General features: G+C 37.2%; 1 protein-coding gene across 1 annotated transcript in view; it reads left to right on the top strand.

Moving 5' to 3' along the window:
• The first annotated feature begins 749 nt into the window (after positions 1–749).
• The window catches only part of LOC149409951 (uncharacterized), a 33,188-nt gene continuing 15,635 nt past the window's right edge, over positions 750–18,302 (top strand). The window contains exons 1-4 of the mRNA XM_089649370.1: positions 750–869; positions 13,761–13,958; positions 15,564–15,742; positions 17,608–17,708. Coding sequence (XP_089505496.1) covers positions 13,782–13,958; positions 15,564–15,742; positions 17,608–17,708 — 457 coding nt within the window. The 5' untranslated portion in view covers positions 750–869; positions 13,761–13,781. The remainder of the gene's footprint in view (positions 870–13,760; positions 13,959–15,563; positions 15,743–17,607; positions 17,709–18,302) is intronic.

The raw sequence follows: 18,302 nt of genomic DNA, 5'->3' as shown, positions 1-18,302 counted from the left end.
TATGTTATCTGCCTTTACAGAACTTAAATAATTTTAACTTTTCCCAGCACATTAGCTTGGTATCTACGTAAGTCATAAAAATTCATCGTTTCGTTTTTATGGGTGGGAATTTATTCGAGTAGGTAGTCCAAAATCAACAAACTGCTACCCGTGTTGTTTACATATTTTCCCTCTTACCGCAAATAATACCAACGATAAAAATAAATTCGCATCTTTCTCTCAAATGGTGTGTGTAGGTACCGGAATTTTATCACATCAAAATGTTTTCGCGAAGAATTTTAATGAATATTAATTAAATCTATAGACTGCTAAGCCATTTTGGTGAGTGCAAGCAATAAAAGCAAGTGTGTGCAGATTCAACGGCCCGCTCCACCGGAGAATGGAGACTCGTGAATATCTGACCTATTAATAGAGGCACCACCTAATAATAATTGGAAAGGTAACGTGAGTCCCCCATCGAGTAGGAATGCCGACAGAATGTCATAGCGTGAACTAAGCTGCAAAACGCATAAACGCCAACGAAAAAACGCAATACTGGCAACATTACGTCAAAAAACATTGAAAAATGCTTTAAAACACACATTTAAAATTCTTAAAGTATACGTTAAAGAAATTTGCAAATTTCACCTGTGATTTTTTTTATTTTAAACACTTTTTTAAAGCAGCTTTTGAGTAATTTAAATGTTTTTGAGTTTTGGAGTATTATATATTTAAAATTTTATCAGACTGGCAACATTTTACTTTTCTAGTTTTCTTTCACTCATTTATTTTGACAAAGTTGTGCTGAGAGTGTCAATGGACTGTGCTGTGTGAATTTATTAATTTTAAAGTTAAATAACGTTCGTCGGCCGTGTTTTTTTGTTAAAATAGTAAGTTATAAAGTTTTAGTTCGAGTGTCGCCATTGCATTTTGCTACTAACAGCCCGAATTGATTTAATTTTGATTGTAAAAAACAACATGCGTGATCTTTTCCTGGTTTTAAAATTAGACCGGACATTTTCCCGATTAGTCGCGTATGTGGACGGAGTTTATTTATTTTAGTTTTGTCGCCAAAATACAATTTGTTTTTGTTCGTGTCAGTTTATATCTTCTTTGTGCAAGTGGTAGATACTCTGAGTATAGCCCTGGTGTAAGACCACCAGAATCAGAATCTAAATGTTGCTTGAAATAGCTTTAGCCGTGTTTGGTGACTAGACCGAACAGTTGGGACTCTTGTGCGGTATTCACATCAGAAAATCTATCGTTCACATTTCAATGTGGAAGTTACCGTCAGAATCGCCTTGCATATTTGCTCTTTGTTCTAGATCTGTAGATAGTGTGGATAATTTGTATTACCCTGCCGAAAGAGCACAATAATTGAGAAGCTTTAAATAGTTTCAGCAGTGTTTTTTATTTTCTTTATTCGAGTACCTCTCAGTATCACCCTTGTTCATTCTAAACATTCCTCGTAATGGTTTTAACTATGTTCAGTAACCAGATCTGAATCTGACATGTCATTCTATATTTTATTTGTAGCAGAAACCCTCTCGTTAATATTTCACTGTGGAAGATACTCTCAGTATCGCCCTGTTGAGAGAACTTTGAGACTACCATTCAGAATCTAAATAGCCACACACTTCCAAACCTTTCTCTTGTGCAGTTCATATTTTCTTTGTTCAAAATTAGTATCGCTCATTAGCCATGTTTAGTGACCTGATCTGATTAGCTAGGTACTTCCTAACCTTCCACTTCCTCTTCTCCTATCCATCTAACTTCCATCAGCCTCACACCATAACTCAAATGAGAATGACTTGGGCAGTTTGCCTTATATATATTTTTCTTTCTACAATCAAATAGATATATGGTATACATGTGGTTAAAGGTGTGTTAGGAGAATATAGTTGTTACGCTAGAGTGGATGTAGAAGAAGTCGGGGATGCCTGAGGAAGACATTGCATTTCCTTACTCTGCATATTTCTAAATGCGCCCAAATTATTGAAATAACACTTTGTTTCAACTTAATTACTACAAAAAATAACTATTTACGTTGGCGGTATCACAAATTAGGTGCATGTTAAAATCATCTAAATAGTATTAATATTATAATAGATTCTTAGTTTGGGTTATTTAAATAATTTGTTCATATTTAGATTAACACAAAACCTTTCCACAAACCAGTCATATCATACTAATAAAATCAAACATGGCGGATGTCATTGGTCTTGTATTGTAAGTTTTGAAACTTTATCTCAAATTCTTCTGAGGGGTTCTGTCAAGAGTCAGAATAAAAGAAAAGGATGTATGAATTTGAATGAAGCAAGGAGTGTGTGCTAACACAGAGTTGTGTCCCAGACGATCCTCTCTGCCTGACCCTTAGGTGAAACGGCATGGTGGTTAGTTAGTTAGGGTTTTCAATTTTCTGTTTTAGGGTTCTTTTATATTGTTTATTGTTTAGTTTGCTGAAAATTGACATCAGAGTTTTCCTAAGCATTATAAATTAACAAAAATAATAAAATTTCTGGAGTACTGTAGTCACTTAATTTATTTCGGGTAAAATTTCTCATGGATATGTCGTAATTGGAAAGTTACCAAGTTTCCTGTGTGGATGTCATCTCTAAATGAATTTATGGCCTATAAATGTCTCAATTTATAACTTCTCGTTATGTACATATTATTATTGATACAAAGACAGTCTCTCATAAGCACTCAGGCCATATTTTGTGTTCTTACAATTTTACCTGACAGCAGCCCTGTCCCTTTAACGAATTTCAGCAGAGTTTTCATTGTTACGAGAGATGGAAAGGCTGATAGAGATGTCCCTTTAACGAATTTCAGCACAGTTGTCATTGTTACGAGAGATGGAAAGGCTGATAGAAATGTCCCTTTAACGGATTTCAACAGAGTTGTCATTGTTACGAGAGATGGAAAGGCTGATAGAGATGTCCCTTTAACGAATTTCAGCAGAGTTGTCATTGTTACGAGAGATGAAAAGGCTGATAGAGATGTCACTTTAATGAATTTCAGCAGAATTGTCATTGTTACGAGAGATGGAAAGGCTGATAGAGTTAGTTAGTTATTGTCATTGGGAGTATGGCCATGAATCCTGGTTCCACAACACGGTATCCAACTCCCCAGGTTACTGAGCCTTCGTCATATCAAGAAATTGGCACTATAATAGGCATTGTCGTTTCAATTTATTATTCCGTAGCATAAAAATGTTCTTGCATAAGTATTATGTTAACTTTTATTGTATCTTATAGCTTTTTTAGGTTTTGTTATTTTTCATTCAATTTATTGCTGTCTCAGTGAAAAACATGGATATTTTTGCATGTGTGTTGTTGTTGTCTTGGTGTTGTAATGTCATCTTCATTGGACAAATAACAAATAACTTTATTACTGTCAAAAGAGAAATTGATAAATTAAAAGATTCAAAATTTTTCAAAGTATACTAAGACTGGGTTGTTTCATTCATGGTATAGGAAAGCGATGCTAAAACTAATGTATATTATTGTTTATAAGAGTATAAATAATAATATACTAAGTATATTGTTTATAAGAGTATATTTATTTACTTATTGTACTATTATTAGTAAGCATTATACTATTGTAGTAAGTACTTAGGTTAGGGTATTTCAAACTCTTGTCACATTTGATAAATATTAAATTGTCGATCAGTATCGTTTTATTATTTGACATTGAATGGCCCCCCTCGTTAATCGCAGATTTTCGATGCGTTTCAGCTTTTGAACACATTTGATCAGCTGACAGGAAAAACAATCATAAAACATAGGTTATATAATATGAAAATATGTATGCAATTTTGTAACTTTAGTTTAAAATGTGAAGATTTGGCTAAAAAACCACTTATCTAATGTTTTTATTTAGGTGCCCTATCCTATCGGAGGTTACCTAACATAAGGGAAAACTTTCTTTAGCTATATCTCAGATGAAACAAATGCATAATTTTAGCATTAAAACTTGGAAAACCAAACAAATTGAGTTTACTAACAAAAAATTATAATTACATAACTCTGATTTGATTTTTATTTTATTTAACTGTATGAATTAACATTAACATTATTTTTATAATAAACTTAAGTTTGTGTTGTGTTTGTTTTTAAATGAAATAAAGCATTTTGTAGGATATTTGTGTTTTGTTTTGCACTTTTCCCTTATCCTCATAACATTATGGATAACTAAAAAAGCATGGTTTGTTTAAATAATGTAAACAATGATAAAAACCTTAGATGAGCCCAGGCTCAATAATCTTGTTTCAAAAACATATACATCATACGCTTTGATGTGATATATATTAAGTGATTTGCACTTTTCCTTACTGTCTATGTGTACGGGATGGTGCATGACGGGATGCTGCATATCGCTTGGTGCAAGAGTGTCGGCATTAGGTTTTGTCGGTGACGATATGTAAAAGAAATAAAGATCTGTTTTTATTGTCACCAAAGACCAAAATGCCAACTACGTTTTTACTCCAATTAAGCTCAAGAATTGCTGGTTAAAGTCTGCCGGGTAAACTTGATACTTCAAGTCCCGTATAATTATTAATAGGCATCGGATTATATGCATTTACACGTGCGTAATGCATATTTGAGCATTTTTCTGTCATTAATGCCTATTTTAGTCTTAAAATTCTTCAAACTGTGAGCTGTTAAAATTGGAAATGGTCGATTTTGCCTAAGAACCATTTTTTTTTTACATTAAGGCACTACGTCGTGTAATATTTTTAATTTAGCCGCTATCAATAACAACCCTTACGTAGATGGCGATAAGGTTTAAATTCCGGCTTAACACCATCCGCCTGTTTTGATTTGTGCAAGAAAAAAACATGGCCAAAAAGTAACTTTTATTTTATTTTGTGGATGTTCAGGCATAAATATTTAATTTTCTTTCTATCATTTTATAAATAACTTAATTTGCTACAATATACAATAAAATCATAACCGAAAATGGGTTCGTAAGTAGGAGATTTTGTACTTTAAAGCAGTTTTCATAGGCCTTTACACAATTTTTTTCTGGGCTTATAAAAAGACTTATCTAAAAAATACTTGATTATTTCAAAGGTCATGATGTATTCTACTCGTAGTATTTAATTAAAGCATCTGAAACATTTCTAGACGACTAAATTTTCAAACCAAAAACACATGATTTTGAATTACTACGTATGGCATCGCCTTAACTTCACACAGGAGGCCCTAAAGAAAATAATTTCCCTTAGAGCCTGTGTCATCTTTGAAGATGAGATGTAGAGGGTCTTTTTGAAGAGAGGAAGTAAGCCATGTTGTAGAAGGGAGGAAACACAGAGGCCGGCAAATTATTCCACAGCCGAGCTGTTGAGTTCAAGAATGCGTCGTTCTCATGTGACAAATGACAACTGTTGGGGCGCGCGTTTGTCATGTTTCCCTATTATGCACCGGTGCTGAAGGGATCAATGACGCTAGTTCCTCGGGCATGCTTCATTGAAATACCCGTATAACAAGAACAGCATTCCTACCTGGCGTCAAAACAACATTCCAAAAGACCTATTCCTTTTTTTATCATATAATTTAGGCATATTTTGGTCATTAACAATGCATATTTGCATGCTTATGTCGCCATTTTAAATAATAATAGTAATATTTGGCTAATTTATGTAGCGCTGTTTTCGTGAAAAATCATCTGAAGGGCGCTGTACAAAAATATTTATTAAATATTTAATACATCTGGCTTACGACTAGGATTCATAATAATTGATAGTGCATATCTCTAAATAGTATAAAATAAAGTCGCTATCCGCATCTGTCTGTTTGTGCGCTTAGTTCTTCTAAACTACGCAACATATTTTGACAGAGTTTTTACTATTATTTAGAGAATTTTTTCCGAAAGGTTTATATATACAATACAGGGTTTTCCAATAAGAGATGTTATTTTGATATTCAATTGTAAAAGATCAATGGTTACATTGCTTGTGTGGCACGTAGCACCGTCTTGTTGAAAGTAAACGTTGTCCAGATCAATACCATCCAATTCCGGCCATAAAAAATCATTAATCATCTCTCGATAGCGCAATCCATTCACCGTAACTGTTGCTCCAGCCTCATTTTGGGAAAGTAAGATCCAATGACTCCGCCGGACCATAAACCGCACCAAACAGTCACATGTTGAAGATAGAGAGGCTTTTTAACAATATCTCTTGGGTTTTCCGAGATGCGACAATTTTGCTTGTTGACGAAGCCACCGAGGTGGAAATGGGCCTCATAACTCAAGATGATTTGCATTTGATTCACTCAAGTGAATTTTAATAATTTCAATGCGTTGTTTATTTATTTATTTATTTAATATCAACGGTATGAATATACCATAAACAATGATAACATGTCACAGTTAAAAACGTAGAAATATTTTAAAGAAAAGAATTACAAATGTGGCATTTGATTGTGAAATGAATGAAATGTAATGTTGAAGCGTGTATCGTTCCATTTTTATTAATGGCGTAGTTTCTACTTGTCAAATGTCAAAAAATGACAGCTTCGAAAGTAACATCTACTGAAATAGAGGGCTATTCAAAATAACACCTCTTATTAGAAAACCCTGTACATGCATATTATATTTATAGAAAGTAGAGAAAAGTCTATGTTTTATAGAAGTCGTAAAAAAAAATGCTAACGCTGTAACTGTAAAATGTATCATGCTTACATTGCTAACTCTGGCTAAACCTTGTGAGATACATCTAAATAATGTATGTACTACGGAATTGCATATCTCAAAACTTTACCCCTAACCATATAAGTCCCCGAGTGATGCCAGGTACACGACATCTAGTTCTATTATAATCTGATGCATAGTTATTACATTATAATATTATTGCATAAAAGGCAGAAAGTGTAAGTATGTAAAAAGTAATTTTCCGTATATGTATTTCTTCTGGTGCTCTCTCCTATCAAATATTGGCTATCATCAGGACAATCTACACCCTGCAGACCGAAGCCCGGAACATTTCATACACAGGTACTATTTATGTAAAATGAAAAAGTACTTGAACATGAATAGATTTGACTCAACAGAGTAGAATATTTCACCATTTACTTGTGGCCTGCTGAAAGTACAGAATTATGTATGCTCTATTTTTTCAATGAAATCTGGGTAATTGAAGAGATGTGCATATTTGTACAAGATGTTGTTATAAACAATGTGGTTTCTCATACAGTCCAGAACACTGGTTAACTTGTCATGCTTATATTATATTCTTTCGTCTTCATCTTTGAAGATGGGCAAACATTGAAACAACATTTACCAATCGATCACGGAAGTTGAGGTTAAATGCGACGTTCATTATATTCTACACTTATATAGATGGCGTTAATTAATTTATTTTATTAAAATACGCTTTTTGCAAGGTATTACTTTACAATATTAAGACAAATTATTTGTTTGCACCTGTACATATGAATATGAATTAATAGTTTTGTACGTTTAAAAACTCAATTCTTTCGAGAAAGGCATACAAATACAATATTGTACCGATGATTCAATCCAATGTACAGGCGCAAACAAATAATTTATCTTAAGGCGATGCCATACGTAGTAATGCAAAATCATGTGTTTTTGGTTTGAAAATTTGGTCGCCTAGAAATGTTTCAGATGCTTTAATTAAATACTGCGAGTAGAATACATCTTGGCCTTTGAAATAATCGAGTATTTTTTATATATGTAAGTCTTTTTATAAGCCCAGAAAAAAATAATGTATTAAGGCCTATGAAAACTGCTTTAAAGTTAAAAATCTCTTACTTACGAACCCATTTTCGGTTATGATTTTATTGTATAATGTAGCAAATTAAGTTATTTATAAAATGATAAAAAAAAAAAAATATTTATGCCTGAACATCCACAAAATAAAATAAAAGGCACCTTTTGGCCATGTTTTTTTCTTGCATAAATCAAAACAGGCGGATGGTTTTAAGCGGGAATTTAAACCTTATCGCCATCTACGTAAGGGTTGTTATTGATAGCGACTCAATTTAAAATATTATACGACATAGTGCATAGCCTTAATATTGTAAATCAATACTTACAAAAAGCGTATTTTAATAAAATAAATTAATTAATGCCATATACGAACGCGTAGATTATAACGAGCGTCGCGTTTAACCTTAAGCAAGATTTAAAGAAGTCCATGCTTGGGTGAGTGAATGTTTCTATGAATTGTAGCCCCAGAACATAACCGGGGATCACATAGTCCACAGTCAGTTGGAACTCTGTGCTTATTCACATAGTATACAAAAAAATATAATAATTTCTCAACTTATGAATAAAGACAGCATTTCTATTACAATTTGTCTCTTCAAATCCACGTGAAGCACTTTAAAATACATTTCAAGTCATTTCAGACAGCAAGTTTTTAAAAGCTATTCTTGTGGTCTTACTAAGGTATTTTTTTATGGGTGTTTTGTTGGATTCATAACTAATCCCACATCTTCACGTGGGCTTCCCACCCACTCCCATTTCATCATTGATTACATTTACACGTTTCTAGAATTAATGAAGTTCTTTAGAAGATTCCCAAATCAAATATCTTTGCTGTCGAGTGACATTTCTTTGTAAATGTTTCTGACTTTCGCTGTTCAAGGGTGTTCTTGACCATCGTTTCAATAAATAGGAAAGGGATGACATATTAATATCACATATTATTTCTAAATAATTTGGCAAATTGGAGTTCAGATTAATGGGGTCGGGAGATCAATGTCAATTGACAATGTGCATTGAAGTGTGATTGACGGAACTTCAGTTGACCTGTTTTTTCGCTCCAGTTGCTTCGTGGATGTCAGCAAAACTGTGCCGAGTGTGCGAATACAGTGATAATCTATTGATTTTACTATCCATAACTATGGACGATCGCGATTTAATCAATTATCCCAAGTTGTTTGCTATGTTTGGTGACTCCTCAGGAGTGCCCGGGGTTCATAGGGTAAGGTTTATCAACTGTCAGTCCACCAACTGCGTGGCAGGACGGATCGGGAGAGAATAGTTGAGGCAGACCTTTTGATTTCTCAGGCAGGACTCTCTCGGAACATCGTCTCGCATTTTTTAGTTAAAAAATCTCCTTCCACGATGAAACTGAATTCCATCGGGCTATATAGATAGAGCAATTGAACAAACAATTGTCAATCACACAGCTAAACGATCATTATGCTGCTTCAATGGTACTTGTCTATGCACTCAATCAAAAAACACATCATGTGAAATTTCAATAAATAATTTGTCAATGGCTTCGGTGGCCGCAATTACTATATAAATTGATGTAACTATTGACAATTGACATTGATCTTCTCCCGGGGAGTGTTTTAGGCTATGTTTGTCCAGGCGCTCATTTTAAATTATCGTCACATGAAATTTCGACTAGTTGTCAATCGCTTCAATTGCCAAATTGATGGAACAATTGATATTGATGATGACTTTCCCGGAGATGTTCGGAGAGCTTTAGAGAGGTGGAATGTTGAATGATTGGGAGACAATTATATAAAAGAAGATATTTAATTTATCATATATTATGAAGTAAACGCTTTGTGGTGTATCATACGGCGGCTTCCATCCATAGAAGGTCCAGCCTCTGCAGTTGATTCCCCCAACTTTGCTTATTAGTAGGGGACCTTTAGGGAACCAAAGAGGAGTGGAGAGGAGAGATGAGGCCACCTCCGTGGACTCTTCCCTTGTGGGGCCGTCACGGAACCAAAGGGGAATGGAGAGGAAAAATGAGGCTCTCTTCCCTTGTGGGGCCTTTGGGGAACCAAGAGAGAGATGAGGAGAGGAGAGATGAGACCTGGGAAGACACATTGTGGAACCAGAAGACATAGCCACATATCCAATGACAGCCCTGGTGAACTTTATAAAAGGGACCGGGTGACTGTTTAAGGATTGAGGTAAAATGGGAGATAGCACAATAGGCCTATGGCCTAAATGCTCATGGGAACCATATGTATTAGTAGTAGCTCATAGAAGATCCATGTGGCAAATGTCAACCGTGTACAAATGTTGGACACGCATTTGGCGTGTTTCCAGACCATACACCGGTGCTGAAGGAATCAACAACGCTAGTTCCTCAAAGCATCTTCCATTAAAATATCGATACAACTAGGACAGAATTCCCGCCTGACGCATATGCTTTAAAGATTGCAATCCGCATGTCTAATCAATCAATCTATTGGATTGATTGATCGGACTGCCCGTTTTTGCACAGAGTCTTACAAGTTTCTTTTCAAGTATTTGGGGAGCCGCGATGGCTGCCAAATTAAATATTGCGGTTCACTTGCAAATTGCAAATTGTACAGGATCAGCAGTTACTGTCTGCAGTACTGCGGGCCCGGTACAGTACACCCAGCTTCTGTGAGGCTACTAACTTGGCTTCGATGGAGCCCCCGCACCTGACCAGAGATACTTTGCAACTTTGTCTTGGGCGTCCCTTTGGATGTGTTCCCCTTGAAACTTTTTTTCCTTTTTACAATCACGATCACTAAAATAATATTATGATTGTAAACTGATTTGCTTCAATAGGGGTGTAAAAAACATATCTTTTAAGAAAGTCAATAGATGTCACTTATCTATATAAATAAAAATGTCAATGTTCATTTATTCGAAATCTTAAATCTCCGAAGATCTTCACCGATTGCTTTGAAATTTTGACACAATGTTGCAATCGAATATGCGTGTGTTTTTATATACCTATATTATTTAGATGTCAAATACGACAAGTAAAAAAATGTATCTTCCGTTGGACGTAAAAGCAAAACGCTCTATTATTTCTCTATCTGCACCGTCATGCTGTACCACAGCAACGAGTGGCGGAGTACAGATAGTTAAAAATAAAAATAGGTACTATCCAAGACACTATCAAGATCGCAATTAAATTCAGGTAGAATCTTGCAATCACGTATAAAGATAGCAGCGAAAAAACATGCATTAAGAAAATGTTGGTAGTTCTTAATCGAAGTATGATACAGTTAAATACGACTGAAGGGGATAGGTCGAATTAGCTCAGTGGTAGAGCATAGCCCCGACAAGGCTGAAGTCCTGTGTTTATTTCCTAAATGCGACTGAATATTTTTCTATTTCACATTTTTCGTTTGAGAGTTATCAATATTATGATGGAAAAACAGTTTCCATGTACAACACTGAAGAGAAAATCTGATAGAAGTGCATTTTGGGCGTGTCCGTGGGTACAAATTAATCTCAATATTTCCTTTCTGGTGAATTTTATCAACATTCTTTCTAGAACAGATTATCAAGTTCATCGACCGGTGCAAAAGAAGGTTTTTTAAACTGATTGAATTTTTTTTTGTTAACAATTGACTTCTTTGATACACATACACAGTTAAGTTATGCTGAGTCTTATTGTAATATATTTTTGGGGTATTATGCCGTGTTGCGCTACTTCCTTCTTTAACCAACATTTCGGACAGCATTACAGTGTCCATCATCAAGACAGATGTGTAACATTTAACACTTGACACTGTAATGCTGTCCGAAACCTTGGCTATAAAAATAGGTAATGCAATACCTCAAAAATGAACTGTGTACATCAATTTTCTTTTAAACGGTATAGATCGCAGAATCTGAGATTATTTGTACACTAATGAAAGTACACCATTGAATATATGATGTAAATACAAGCAAATTATATTTGCATTCCAAATTCCATCGTCTAACGGAGACTTGGCACCGTCTAATGACAAGTGTAAATATGCAGTTAATGTGTTCACATAAGGAAATGAATGGGTAAGGAATGTTTCTCTGAATTATATATAACTAAGTAACTAACTATCACGCCGTTTACCGCAGGGGTAGGCAGAGATAATGGACCGCCAAACCACTTGGTCTTGACACACACTCCTTGCTTCATTCAAATTCATACATCGTTTCATGCATACCCTTCTAATAACGTTTTTACAATGTTTCACAATACCCCCTGTTGTATTGTTATTATACGGTTTATACCACTATTAGTATAAGGTACTGGTATTCATATAAATGTTACTCCGAGATAGATTATGTGGTTTATTGTTAACCGAGTAGAAAAATTACGGATACAGAGATGTGAGAGGGAGATTAACCCACAATATGTGTTTTTTTACACAACTGTCATCTCTCTGTATCGCTTTACACCGAGAAAGTCAAGCATATGACTTATTCTGACTCTTGACATGGCCCAGCACAAGAACTTGGGTCACTTGGTCGTGCCATACTTCCTAGGGTGTCTCAAACTATCTAAGGGCCCGTTCCCACTTCCGTTTTCAAATCGGGGGCGGGTCCCGTTTTAAAATCGGATGCCCTAGTGGCTGTAGTGGATGTATGGAGCTGTTCACACTTGTCCGACACGATTTGAAAACGGATCCGACATTTTTTGTCGGATGGCTCGCCTACGCAGCGCGTCCGTTTTCAAATCGTGTCGGCACACGCTCGCTCATAGTGTTGTATGGAGCTGTTCACACTTGTCGTCCAGTCGTTCCGGCAGAGTCCCCGCCAAACCCCGACCCCTCCCCGCCCGCTCCCTGTCGCAAGGAAGCAGGCACGCTGCGTGCTTGTATTTGGTTATTTTGTTAAGTAAATAAATCAAAACTACAATAATGGATAAGGAAATAAATCCCGAAAATTTAATACCACTGGTCGAAGAAAGAGTATGGTAATATTTTATCTTTAACTAAATAAAAACAAAACACTTGGTGTACACAACTTTTGTACATCAAAATTTTTATTTTATTTTATTTAAGTTTACTTTTTTTTAAATTTTAAAGCTTTAATGAGATGCACGGAAGAGCGTATTAGTTAAATAAACACATAATAAAAAATATTTGAGTGTTTATTGTTTTCTTACTTTAAAATATCGATAGCCTTTCTTCAGGACAAATGCACTTTCTCAATTTTGTATTTTGATATGTTAAGCTCTCTGAAACTCATTCCAGTAGATGGTTAAAGGAAGTGATAGACATTCTCTTAAGCCATTAAGCGCCCTTGAGGTGATTTTTCATGGTGAAAACGGCGCAATATAAATAATCCATTCATTATTATTCTAAAATAATTAAAGAACTTTAGTTCATCACTTCTTAACTCACCAATTAACACTTGGAAAATTCCTACAGAAAATCATTCGGCTATGATTGGGTGTACTCAAAATTTTCTTTTCACTTTTTTCCTTCTATTTAATAAGTACCACATGACAACAAGAGCTTCATCGTCGTCCATTGCGCACCATTACTGAATAATGAGCAAATAACATGTTTTTGTTGAATCGACAATTATTTTTTTTCGTAGAGTATGGTCCGTTTTTAAAACGGATCCGTTTTTAAAACGGTAGTGTGAACAGGGCCATTGGCCGTCCGTTTTTAAAACGGGACCCGCCTCCGATTTGAAAACGGAAGTGGGAACGGGCCCTAAGTGTACCTTTCTTAATTTTACTCATTACGCTTACTTGCAAATCTCTACATTTCTCATACAACCACGTACATGTTTTTACCACACATACCGCTCAGGGATATTATTTCTACAGCATTCAGTTTACTTTCATCCTTCCTCAGCCAGTTCCATGCCGCAATGCTGCAGCAGGCCGGTAGGTACCAGAACTCCATTGTGGACTGCACCTACCTCCCCGCTACTGGGACCCCATTCCATATTATGGGACCCTATTCCATTCCATATATGCTATAACTGCTTTAAATCATAGATTTCATCCACTGTTTCATTACCATTACACTTTGCCGTTGGGAAGTCTTAAATTATAGTTGTGTATTTGTTTGCAGCGCTAACTAGCCCAGCCTGCAATGAATTCCACGCAGATGATGGAGACCTCAGCCATGCGGACGGAGACCTTCTCGGAGATGAAGGTGACCAGCTCCAGCACCGTGTCCAGCTCCGTGACCAGCTCTTCCTCCGCCGTCAAGAAGTCACACTCGCTGCATCGCAAGAAGTCCAAGAAGGACGATAAAAATGTGTCTGTTGTGAGTATTTGTTATTAGTTTTATTCCTGTTGGTTGTCCACTGCACAAGCTTCCCAATGGCATATTGGTGCTGAACCAAGTGACTCCCGATGCTGTCGACTGGCTGGATTACCACAATCTTGCCATCGTGCCTTGAGACTCTTAAGTAACCAGCTCAGGCACGGTGCCTCCATTGAAGCCAGAGTTAAGTTAACCTCTCAGAAGCTGAGCGTACTGTACCGGTACAGGGCCTGGTACTTTAACCCTTGATTTACCCGGTGACTTCATACATACACAATTTACCTGGAGGAGTCCCCAGGACTCCCGGAAATAAAATCGTTAATTTAACATGAAATAAAACACTTTTTTAAATGAAATGCTAGTCACATTTGTTTATTATGTATTTGGTTTTACAATGGCATAGGTTTTTACTTAAAATTATAGAATCACGGCCTTTTATTAAGGAAGCTTAAACTGTAATATTATTACCCCGGTGGAGTCCCACGGACTCCACTAGCGTGATTACTTACCTATCGGAGCCACACACATCGACGTCCGCTCTCCCTCGCGTTTGGCGCGTCACTGCGTGAAGGTACTGGAACGCACAATTTGTAATTCCAAAAACGAATGGTTTTATCAGCGCTGAAAGTTTTCAATGGTGTCCCAGGGACCTACCGGGTAAATCAAGGGTTAATAGTGCATAATTCTCATTACCCTGTACAACGTTCCGCAGTTGAAATTGGCAACCACTTCTAGTCTGGAGATCTAAAATATCTGAAAAAACCCTTGATTCTATGCAGAGTATAGCGGATTGTTTGATAGATTCTCCTGTCTTAACAAACAGATTGTAATCTTTAGGGCACAGGTTTCGAGTGGGTGTAGTGACCTTGTTCTACTGGTATTTCAATGGAAGATACTTTGAGGAACTAGCGTAATTGATCCCTTCGACACCGGTGCACAGTCGGGAATCATGCCAAATGCACAACCATTTGTACACAGTTGAGAATGGGTTGTTTCTATGACGCGTCCTTGAGTTCAACAGCTCGGCTGTGGAACGATTTGCTGGCCTCTGTGATTCTTCCCTCCTACAACATGGGTCAACAACAAACAACAAGACTCTTCATGACCCAAGTTCGCACTTTCCTCTCTTCAAAAAGACCCCCTACACAGTGCCCCAAAGATGACAGGCCCTCAGAGAATTTTTTTTTTTCAGGCGGGGAATAAGTGCACCCCCCCTTCGGTGAACATCGTAGAGGTACTGCAGAACTGCGGAAGTTAACTAACTTACCATCACGCCGTTTCTCCGCAGGGGTAGGCAGAGAGGACGGACTACCAAACAACTCTGTCTTGGCTCTCTCTCTTTGCCTAATTCACATTCCTACATCGTCTCATACATACTTCTCTATTATTCTGACCTTGACATGGCCTGACTCCAGTATCTGATTCACTTAATCATGCCATGTCTGCCTTAGGTGTCCCCAGATCTGATCTGAGATCTGTCTCTGAGTTTGCCACGATTCTTCAGTAATGTATCTTGACTAAATCAAAAAGTTTTCTTGGATGTCATGATTCTGTTCCTAATTCCATTGAACGTAATACTATGATTTTTTTTTGTTTGTCTTGCAGAAATCAAGCTCCGAGAAAGTTCAGAAAAAGCTTAAGCACGAGGAGTCGGTGAAGCATGACACCAATCCCGCCTGCCAGTCCTGCGGCAAGGCGGTATATGCCATGGAGCGCATCAAGGCCGAGAAGCTCTCTTGGCACCGGGAGTGCTTCCGCTGCAAGGAGTGCAACAAGCCATTGAGGTAGTCACGGACATATTTTACGCTACCTTTTCCCCTCTTTAATATTGACATAGCTTGCTTCCTATACCTACGTCCTTTACTTAATATTGCCATCTTCTTCCTGTTTCACATCAAGAAAGAAGACGGACATACTCCGTCATTGTTGTCCAATTGTAATTAATTTAAACTAGCCATTGGGCGCTTCTTGATATTCTCGAATGCATAAAAGTTCATTCTTCATCACAATAATGCTACGTCTCTTTCTTACACACTAAATAATAGTGAAACAAACAATGTATGTTTGGCTGCTTTCTCCATAGGAAAAATGCAATCATTATCACTTGAAAAAGAAATGAGACGACGCCTGCTGTTGCCGTGTTGTAGCCGTGGGATTATTAAAAGCGCCCATTCCAAATCTTGTAGTTAATTACAACAGTTCGTTGTGTTACCGCTAAAAATCTCATACTTAAATGTCGTGGCATCTTAAATCTTTGTCGTCGCTTAGTGATAAATAAACTGGTGATTGCGTGTGTTATTGCATGAAGTGGAAAGAAGCGTTGTGTGGTTTAGTACTTAGAAGCAACTGTGGATTTCACATGAGAAAAGAATTATAAGATAAGGTTCTATCTCCGACTTTATTGTTCCTTCAAACTCGGTCAAATGCCCGTCATCAATTTCTCTTAGCTATCAAGCTTTAAGATTTCATTTAATTGTCATTGGGCGTCAACACTGGGATAGTAAGGATAAGTGACTTTTTATGAACCTTGTGTTCCGAGAACACTTTCGTCCAGGTTGTCGCCCACTGGCACAGCGTGACCCTACATCCTACCATAAATGGCTTGAATGCAGACCAGCATACAAACTATTGTAGTAATCCAATATTGAGACTATAAGGGCATTAAACAGAGTCTGTTACTTTCGCATGTATTTTCCTACAGTATCTCAAAGGTTGTCTGTGGTATTTGGTATCTGGTATTTGATATATTTCCATTCCTTCTAACATTACAGATCTTTCCCTTGCTAAGTGTTGGTTAACCCGGAGTCGAACCAGGTAATTAGTTGGCTAAGCTCAGTAAAAAGGTAGGCAGATGAGACTCGTGTACTATCAGGGGTAGGCAGTTCCTTTAATCATTAGCTCGTCCATCGGTTAGGAGGTTGGAAAAGGTTAACACACAATAATAATACAATGGGTAGAAAGGCACAAGGTATATTAATCATCTCGAGAAATACAGGGGTGACATAGATCTTTCTACTCTCTCCTCTAAATTGACGACGACCGGATGAAGCGTGGATTCTACATGAAGTTACAAGAATTGAACACAAGAAAGGGGATAGGTTGAAAGCTTACGATTCGCCTTGAGATGCGGTACATCATGTTGACTCAGGTTTCCCGCGCTCAAAAGCGGCGGTACTGTTGATGTGGTGATATGCACTCGGGATTTTACACGGGAACGGGACTCCATTGAGTTTAGTTTGAGCCGAGATAATAATCATGATTGGTAATTGATAGCGAAATGCATCTAGTTAGAAAACTGGAACGAGATCGCGTTCGTTATCGCGTAATTATGCAAGTCATGTTCGCGAGTAGTTTTTCGCCTTCGCGAGCGACAGTGTTGTTTAGACCAAGGTTGGTTCTGCACTGGCGAAGCGCGCCTAGGGCCGGCCCGTGTTGACTCTAGCAGCCTGGGTGGTCCGTGCCGATCACGTATTTTGACCATCTGGCCGCGTGTGTTGAATACGCCGCAACTAGCTGTGAGGGGAAGTTGGGGTAACTACGCCTTATTTAATTTAATAGGGAGACTGTATTACGTAACACCCTCTCTGGGCAGCTAATGTTGTAGACTCCATGGTTGTGTTTGTGTCTAACACAGTGTGTTTTGTTCCAGCCTGGAAGGTTTCCAGAGCCATCTCAGCAACGTTTACTGTAACCTGCACTTCAAGCTGCTGTTCGCCCCCAAGGCTGTGGAGGAAGATGAACAGGAAAAGAGTAAGCCATTACCTATTAGAAAACTTAATGAATATATTTGATATTTGGCTCATTCTCCTAAATTCGCAATTAAGAGCTAATCTAAAATTTGCATGCTGCATGCCTGCATCAATCGATATCACTGGAAAGAAGTATTTGAATATGGGTAAATGTCTTACAAAACAGCCCGTTGCTAAATTACTGCTAGATGAAATTAAATATGTGACCATTTCTTGTAAATGGGTTGCATAATTGTGTAATTTTTCTCCGTTTTCAAAAATTATTATTTAGTGATTGGTTTGCCCCTGCGTTTACAATGTAAAGGGAACCATATCTCCACCGGCTGGCAACATTGTGAGGGGGGCTAAGGCAGGGATTTGTTAATTGGGGAATTGAAGAGGCCACAGTTAACTAACATGGAAAGGCGTGTGAGCCATTTTACACGAGGATGAGAGAAATTATCTATTCTTGTATGTACTGCCGATATCAAATTTGGAAGGGTGTTTGTCTGAGTTTCTCCCAAGTATGGGCAGGAGATCAATGCTGTAATAAAATATACGTAAAGCAGAATCAGTTACCAACCTTAGAGATGGTAATTGATCAGTGTTATGAATT

The sequence above is a fragment of the Hesperophylax consimilis genome, chromosome 29 (assembly GCF_061612785.1).
Source record: "Hesperophylax consimilis isolate HC1 chromosome 29, BYU_Hcon_1.0, whole genome shotgun sequence".
Lineage (NCBI taxonomy): Eukaryota > Metazoa > Arthropoda > Insecta > Trichoptera > Limnephilidae > Hesperophylax > Hesperophylax consimilis.
Note: the sequence above shows the minus strand (reverse complement) of the source record. Positions and strands in the feature narration are given on the sequence as shown.